General features: G+C 35.1%; 1 protein-coding gene across 1 annotated transcript; it reads left to right on the top strand.

The window, feature by feature from the left end:
- Window positions 1-773: 773 nt before the first annotated feature.
- On the top strand, window positions 774-7,900 carry LOC105139264 (lysine--tRNA ligase-like). The gene is made up of 17 exons (XM_011045639.1): window positions 774-951; window positions 1,050-1,125; window positions 1,986-2,057; window positions 2,174-2,339; window positions 2,434-2,527; window positions 3,060-3,145; window positions 4,253-4,368; window positions 4,445-4,507; window positions 5,113-5,238; window positions 5,339-5,621; window positions 5,712-5,808; window positions 5,904-6,060; window positions 6,588-6,731; window positions 6,841-6,909; window positions 6,993-7,136; window positions 7,282-7,333; window positions 7,618-7,900. Exons 1-17 carry the CDS (start codon window positions 902-904, stop codon window positions 7,632-7,634), a joined length of 1,812 nt encoding a protein of 603 aa, XP_011043941.1. The 5' UTR covers window positions 774-901; the 3' UTR covers window positions 7,635-7,900.
- Window positions 7,901-8,117: the final 217 nt, after the last annotated feature.

The following is an 8,117-nucleotide window of genomic DNA, read 5'->3' as shown; positions in this document are numbered from 1 at the left end:
TTCGGTTCGGTTTTTTGGTTATAAAACCGAAACCGAACCGAACCGACTGGTTTTTTCAAAATTTTAATCGGTTTAATCGATTTTTTTTTCGGTTCGGTTTTTTCGGTTATTTTTTTTCCAGTTTTCTCAGTTTAATCCGTTTTTCAATTTTTTTACTCACCCCTAAATACTTTAGTTCCCTCAAATTTTAAATATTATTTATTTATTTTTTTATACATTTAACCCTTGTCATGGTTGCATATTTGTGATGGGAAAGTAACCATGTTTTGGCCACATTTTCTTTCTCCTTTGAAGAATAAAATTTTAGTATTGGTATGTTTATTTTTAAAAATGTTTATATTTATGTTTTAATTTTTTTCTTGTTTTAAATTAATATATTTTTAGTATTTTTAAATCATTTTAATGTATTGTTATTAAAAATATTTTTTTAAAATTAAAAAAAATTATTTTAATATATTTTTAAGTGTAATTTTTTTTTTAAAATAATTATAATCATATTTTTTAAAATTAATATTATACCGCTTTTGCAATTAGATGGGCTTTAAGAGAAGCTTTAGTTTGGGAATAGATATGATTGTTTTTTAAATAATATATTTTTTTAAAAAATATTTTTAATATTAATATATTAAAATAATTTAAAATTATATAAAAAAATTTAAAATATATAAAAAAATCAAAATTTTTAAAACAGTGTTTTGAAAAGGTCCTTGTCTTGTCTCGCGTTGTGCTGATTGTGCTGAACCCACTCACGGCCTTTTAAAAGCCCTAGCTAGCGTTATTTGTACTACCATAATAACAATTACGCACCAGCAACAGCCAGTAGTCGCCTTCCAAACACCTCCCCTGCATTTCGCTCTCCCCTCTCTCAGACACCTGAACTGCGTGCGTTACTGATTCAACAATGGAGGAGACCGACGCTTCTGCTCCCGCTGAGAAAACCACAAGCAAGAAGTAAGTCTCTCGCTATATGTCTCATTAATTTGTTATTGCTTAAAATTAATTTGTTAAGTGGATTTGATTGTGGTTTGTATATGTTAACATTGTTGTAGTGCGCTGAAGAAGGAATTGAAGAATAAGAAGAAAGAGGAAGAGAGACGCCTTAAAGAGGAAGAGAAAGCTAGACAGGTCTCTTTCCTTTTTTTTTCATTTTTTTTAATGCTATCTTTATTCCTTTTCTTTTTAGGTTTTAGATTATAACTAAATCACACCCTGTTTGGAAACCACGGAATTGCGGAGCGTTGATTTCAATTCTAAGCTACTTACTCAATTCTCATGTTTGGAAACCATCAATGACAAGGGATGAATTCTAGACTAGTTATAAGGGAAAGGCATTTTGCAGTCTTCAAGATCTCTTTCCTTCTAAGATGCTTCAGAGTAGACTTGCAACAGTGACAAAATCTTGATGAAAAAGTTTTGCTTTCAATGCATGCGGGTTTTTTTTTTTGTGTGTGTATTTGTCAATGGAGATGACTTATATTTTTATTCACCAAATCTTTTTTTATTATTGCCTGCTCATATCTAGATGAAATTGGCTTTCCTATATTTACTAGGAATAGTAAATGAATGGCAAGAGAACAATTGTAGACCAATTGATTGTGGATTGGGTGTGTTGTTCTCATGTTCTCCATGCCATCGCAAATCACATCCAAAAGAGTGCGATTTGCTTGATAATTGAACCTCATAAATTTTTATGCCAAAGCACCCCTTTTCTTTCTCTGAGATTTTCTACTCTCCTCTTAAGTTTTCCTTTTTTGTTCTCTCTCTCCTGGGTTCCTGCACACTGATCAGAAATTTTGTGCTCTTCAGCCTTCACAGCTGTTCTTCATCTAATATGCTCCTCTTATTGCCTAAGGAATTTTCCTTTACAATCATATAAAGCAAAAAAATTATCTTCCCTTTTGTTTTAATTTGAACATTTATGATTATTTATGTTAAGTGCATTTCTGTTTTGTTGTGTCTTTTAAAAATGTTGCTCCATTTTGAAGGCTGCTGCCAAGGCCAGCACCCAGGTTCAGAAATCCGCAGCGGCAGCTGATGATGAAGACATGGACCCCACGGTATAAACTTTTTTTTTCTTGTTTTATCTTGTCTGCACTTGATGAGTACAAAAAACAGAAGTTTTGTTAAGGTTTGCTTTTTGAGTTTGCTTTTTTGTTTTGATTTATGTTAACAGCAATACTATGAGAATAGGTTGAAATATCTCGATGCTCAGAAGGCAGAAGGGAAAAATATGTACCCTCATAAGTTTTTTGTTTCACTGACCATCCCTGAATATATTGACAAGTATGGGGGGTTAAGCAATGGAGAGCATCTTGAGGATGTTTCTGTGTCTTTGGCTGGTAACTTTGAACATTGGCACTTTTATTCTTTTGTTTTATGTAATTGGCTCTGTCATGTTCCATTTTGTTGAACTTTATTCTTGTTTTCTACTAGGTCGAATAATGAGCAAACGATCTTCCTCTTCAAAGCTGTTCTTTTATGATCTGCATGGTCTTGGTACTAAGGTCCAAGTGATGGCTGATGCAAGGTATATTAGATTTTTTCCATATGTTCATCACTTCAAAACTCGTTTATGCTTAGTTTGTTGCATTTCATCCTGGTCATGGGCAACAAATCCTTCATTTTGGATTCCTCTGTTGAAAGCGATAAAATATATTCCATTTTTTGTTGTTCAACCCAATAACTTATCATGTAACAGCGACTGTTTTCATCTTTAAGAGCATCTTCACCTTTTGAAACTCGCATTCTCTATGTTAATTTTAGCTGCTTTGTGTGGATAGTGCTAGGTTAGAAGTTAACAATATGATCTCGTTTACTTAGATGGATCATTGTGATCTTCCTTATGCTTTATGATTATATTTATATTCCAGTAGTTTATATGCATGCTCATATCAATTGATAGATTGATTAAATTATGTAATGTCTCTCCCTCTCCTTCCAGATATATTGGATTGATTTGTTGCATGCTGTTGTGTCTCCCAACCCCACTCTTCCTTTTCACTCCTTTCTTTGCTTCTTTTATCATTCAAATGGATAATTTTTCATTTCTGTAATTTCAGCAAGTCAGGCCTTGATGAAGTGGAGTTTTCTAAGCTCCATTCAAGTGCGAAGCGTGGTGATATTGTTGGTGTCACCGGATTTCCAGGTTTGGTGTGGTACAAGTGCTGGTTAATATGCTTAACTTTTGAATTTATCTTATATTTTAAACTAATAACATGTTCAACAAAGAAATAACTAAACAAGAGTCTTAGTTCAGCTTCAATATTTGTACTATGAAACAAAATATTTCATTCCCGGTTCTTTTCTCTGCCCTGACCTAATTGCAACTGAAGGCCATCAATAACTATTGAACTTTGTATTGATGTGTTCATAGGAGATGCAAATCTCCCTAGCAACAGATATTGTATTGAAAACTTGGGATGGTTGATTTTCTCTGAGATTGAGTAATCATGAGTTCAACTTGTGTTGAACTGGACCTCATTTGTTGTGTATAATGTTTAAGCCCTCTCCCTCCAATTCTGTGCATGCATGTGCTCGTGTATCCATGAATATGCATACTTGTAGAAAGCACAGAATTAGTTGAGAAAAGTATGTAAGACCTAGTTTGGAGAAATTACTCCTCAACTTCCATGATGGTCATGTTCACAAGACTGGACTGCTGCTCGGAGCATATCTCTACATTCTGTGCTGGCTAAAAAGTGCAACTTGTGTATAGTGAGGTGACAATGGAGAGCTACACTTGTATTCTCCAGGACATATTTTTGAAACATTTGAGATATTGATGTTAAAGAATTCTAGTTGAATTTTATAACAATTGAACTGATCAAATCTCTGTTTTATAGAAGTGTAATAAAATGTTCTCTCTGTATGTGGCAAGTATACCTTTGTTGTCTGCATGCTTGCACATGGGCATTCATTTGTATGTTTCTATCAATGTGTCAGCAGAATAATTAAAGACATGATCCAACCAAACAAGACTTGAGAGGAAAGCATCTTTTTTATTTTTTCCTGGTTGGACTATTTTGATTATCATGTTCAGGCATTTGCAAAAATATTGCTCCCTTCTGTTTTATTGAAAATCAGATTGAATGAGTAATGTTTTCTGGAGGCATCTTGCTATGGATGCTATGCTATACTGTAATCTTGTCATTTTTTTTCAATCTTAAATATAGATTCTGCTAGGAATTCATCCTTTTAATTATGTTAGTTTTGCCTTTTTTTATTTGTTACTTATTTCTTTTTTCTAACTCAGGAAAAACCAAGAGGGGAGAGTTGAGCATCTTTCCAACATCTTTTACGGTTTTATCTCATTGTCTGCACATGATGCCGAGGCAGAAAGCTGGCCCTGGCTCGGATGCTTGTGTGAAGGTTAGAAACTTTTATTGTTACTCTGTTGCTTCAGGCTGAAATTATATTATGATGGAATTGTGTCCTTGTTCTACAGAAATCTGAGGTTTGGGCCCCGGGAACAGTCAGGAACCCTGAGGCATATATTTTAAAAGATCAGGTATTTAGCCAAAAGAAATCAAGTCTGTTTGAAGGATCAGGTCTCTTTTCTTCTCAATTCTTTGTGAACTCTTTTTTTGGATGCACAACTTTCTAAACAAGACCAGTTTGCCGTGCTTGTCAATTACATTTACTATTTGAGTGGTTGAATTAGTTTTGTTGTCTATGTTACTGTCAGACTAGATGAATTTGCCTAGAAAGGATAATGGATGAAGCTGACCTTCTGGCTAAGATTTTTAGCTAGATATAGTTGAATTAGCCTTACTAGTAATGATGTTAGCTAAGTTGCATGACTTGCTGTCTTGTAATGCTTGAATAGCGGAATACCATCTCAAAATAGACATGCAATTGAAACTATGATAGTGTTTTCTTTTGTGAATAATGCAATAAAACCATTATATTATCTTTGAGCTGCGTGACTGTTGAACTTGTAAATTTTGTGTGTCTTGATTTTATTCTCTGTTGACTTAGAATGATACTTGGGGAAACTGATAAGATCATGCTTTCCATTTTTTCTAGCACAAGAATAGCCTCCATGATGGATCTCTGAAAATTTCCATTGTCCCTTTGGAGCCGTCATTTATTTGTTTTATTGTTCTGTTTTAGGAAACACGTTATCGCCAACGATATCTAGATCTAATGTTGAATTTGGAGGTTCGACAAATATTCAAGACCAGATCTAAAATCATTAAATATGTAAAGAGCTTTCTTGACAATCTTGATTTCTTGGAGGTTAGTCATCTATTTTGCTGTTCTGCAAGCCTCTACCTGTAATGCTTTCCTCATATGTAACTATTTATTTCTTGCTGATTTTTTCAACTTTTGTGCTCAGGTTGAAACACCAATGATGAATATGATTGCTGGCGGCGCTGCTGCCCGCCCATTTGTAACCCATCATAATGACCTGAACATGAAACTGTACATGCGCATTGCACCCGAACTCTTTCTTAAAGAGTTAGTTGTTGGTGGACTCGACCGTGTTTATGAAATCGGAAAACAATTTAGGAATGAGGGTATTGATTTGACACATAATCCAGAGTTCACAACTTGTGAGTTCTATATGGCTTATGCTGATTACAATGACTTGATGGAACTCACTGAGAAAATGTTGAGTGGTAAGAGTGAATATTTGGGAGCTGCAAAATTTGTTTTTACATTGTTTTTATTTTTTAAATTTTACTGAAATACTTGTATTTTTAAAATAGGCATGGTCAAGGAACTTACAGGTGGCTACAAAATTAAATATCATGCCAACGGGCTTGACAAGGATCCAATTGAGATTGACTTTACACCTCCTTTTAGGTCTGTTAGATATTGTTGCTTTTCATCTGTAGGATAGTTTTAACTTTTGACTTTATTTGCGGATGATTGAAGTAACAGTTTTTTAACTGTTGCAGGCGAATCGACATGATTGAGGGGTTGGAGAAGATGGCCAACCTCAATATACCAAAGGACCTTTCAAGTGATGAAGCTACCAAATATCTTGTAGCTGCATGTGAGAGGTTTGAGGTCAAGTGCCCCCCTCCTCAAACGGCAACTCGTTTGCTGGATAAAGTAATTCTTCTTCCCCATCTCTTTGTTTAGTTGACTGTTTTAAAATTGTATGGCGTTGAATGAGAGAAAGGATCTCTCCTTGTATCCTGCACCATAGAGAGACCTTTTCACAATTATGTTGATGAGTCAGCCTAGTGCATGAAACAAGGTCTATGGTCTGCTGAGAAAATCTTTAATCATGAAAGGAAACATTAGAAAGTGTTTCATTCAATTTGTTTTCTCATTTGTTTTTTCATGTGTTCTGCATTCGTTGGGGATGAATGGTGGGAATTTCTATGGTTTGGGGTTTTGAACACCAAAATCTAACAGAAGCCTTCGATACCCATTTACACATAATTCATTGTTTGAAACAAAATTACACTTTGATGCATCCTTTTTATGTATTGAGATGAAGTAATTACTGATCATGGAGCGTGCTGTACTGATTTTGAGTTAATTTTTAGGTCAAAAGCTGAGTTGTTTTAAGCAATAAAAAAGGACCAAGCAACTGTTCAAGGTTCATGTTATTGTAATTTTTCTGTCTGCAGCTGGTGGGACATTTTCTGGAAGAGACTTGTGTAAACCCTGCCTTCATCATTAACCATCCTGAGATTATGAGTCCTTTGGCAAAGTGGCATAGATCAAAACCAGGCTTGACTGAACGCTTTGAATTGTTTGTCAACAAGCATGAGGTATTTTTCTCAATTGCATCATTCATACTTTTCGTTCCTCTTCAATTCATCTGCTACTTATACTTTGATTTGCACCTCTTATATTGTTTGATGTTGTGTGACTGCTCAGCTTTGCAATGCATACACTGAATTGAATGACCCTGTTGTACAACGTGAACGATTTGAATCACAGCTCAAGGTAACACACATCATTTTGCAGTTTGCAATGACAGTCTAATGACTGGAAATTACACCTAAAGGCAAATCGTTTCCAAATTTCAGGATCGACAATCAGGTGATGATGAAGCAATGGCTTTTGACGAAACATTCTGTACGGCACTTGAATATGGATTGCCTCCTACTGGTGGATGGGGAATGGGTATAGATCGGTTAGCTATGTTGTTAACTGATTCACAGAACATAAAGGTTTGTGCCAAATCACCTCTTCATATTTTATTTTATTTGCGTGTCCACATGTTTGCATGCCAATGCTGCCACACTTGCTACCATGTCAGCACGTGGATTTAATTTTCATCTATCACTCATGTTTCTGCTTGCTTTTTGGGGGCAGGAGGTGCTTCTCTTCCCTGCCATGAAGCCTCAGGATGAACCTTCTGCTAAAGGTACCTCTCATCCTGACTCCTGAATCCTACTAATGCTTTCTTTAATTCCTCTTGCATTGCCACCTCCCCTTTCTTCTCACCATCATAGGATATTTTGGCTGTATTTAGCTAGATGCGACTGCATTCTTATTTTTTGTAATTACCCTAAGCACCTACAGGGATAGAGGCTACACAAAAAGATGCATAGTTCAATCCACTTGTAGACTAGAGATGCATGTTTCACCAACTCAGTTTTACTTGGTGCTTATCATTTGCCATTTAATACTTGTTTTTTGTCACCGCAGCTACTCAGGCTGTCTGAAATTCTGAGATCTGGAGCATGAGCCTTCTGTCAGTTATAGAGGTGGCTGTGTTGTCAGCTTCAGGATATTTTTCCCCACCCGACTGATAATTATCTGAAATTTATCTTTGGACTCTTAACGTAGAAAGGCTTGAAATGGTATTGGATGAGCTCATTAAATATATAAGATGTGCTTTTGTTACAGTTCTTGACTATGAATTGCATCATTTGGAGATTGATCTTTTTAGTTTTATTATTATGAAAAAGCATTAAAAGAGTTACACTGATGTGGGCCACTTTGTCTTGTGTCGCTTTATGATCTTGTTAGTGTGGAAATACCATTTATATGATAAACAGTGAATCACCCCAAAACTGTTTTTTTCAGCTTTCACGTCCTTGAATCTTTCTTTTATTTGATTATGTCTCTGTTTTATCTGGTATCTTTGCTTTCTATTTAACAATTCTTGTCCGGTCCTACAAAATTGATACTCAATGAACCCTTGT

This window comes from Populus euphratica, unplaced genomic scaffold (genome assembly GCF_000495115.2).
Source record: "Populus euphratica unplaced genomic scaffold, PopEup_1.0 scaffold141.1, whole genome shotgun sequence".
Classification (NCBI taxonomy): domain Eukaryota; kingdom Viridiplantae; phylum Streptophyta; class Magnoliopsida; order Malpighiales; family Salicaceae; genus Populus; species Populus euphratica.
The sequence above is the reverse complement of the archived record's forward strand: the minus strand, read 5'-3'. Positions and strand labels throughout refer to the sequence as shown.

Excerpts from the sequence above, each read along its gene's own strand:
- LOC105139264 (XM_011045639.1), top strand. The coding sequence starts at position 902 with ATGGAGGAGACCGACGCTTCTGCTCCCGCTGAGAAAACCACAAGCAAG. Across the intron at positions 6,910-6,992 it reads GATTTGAATCACAGCTCAAG|GATCGACAATCAGGTGATGA; the intron begins GTAACACACATC and ends TCCAAATTTCAG. Across the intron at positions 7,137-7,281 it reads CTGATTCACAGAACATAAAG|GAGGTGCTTCTCTTCCCTGC; the intron begins GTTTGTGCCAAA and ends TTTTGGGGGCAG.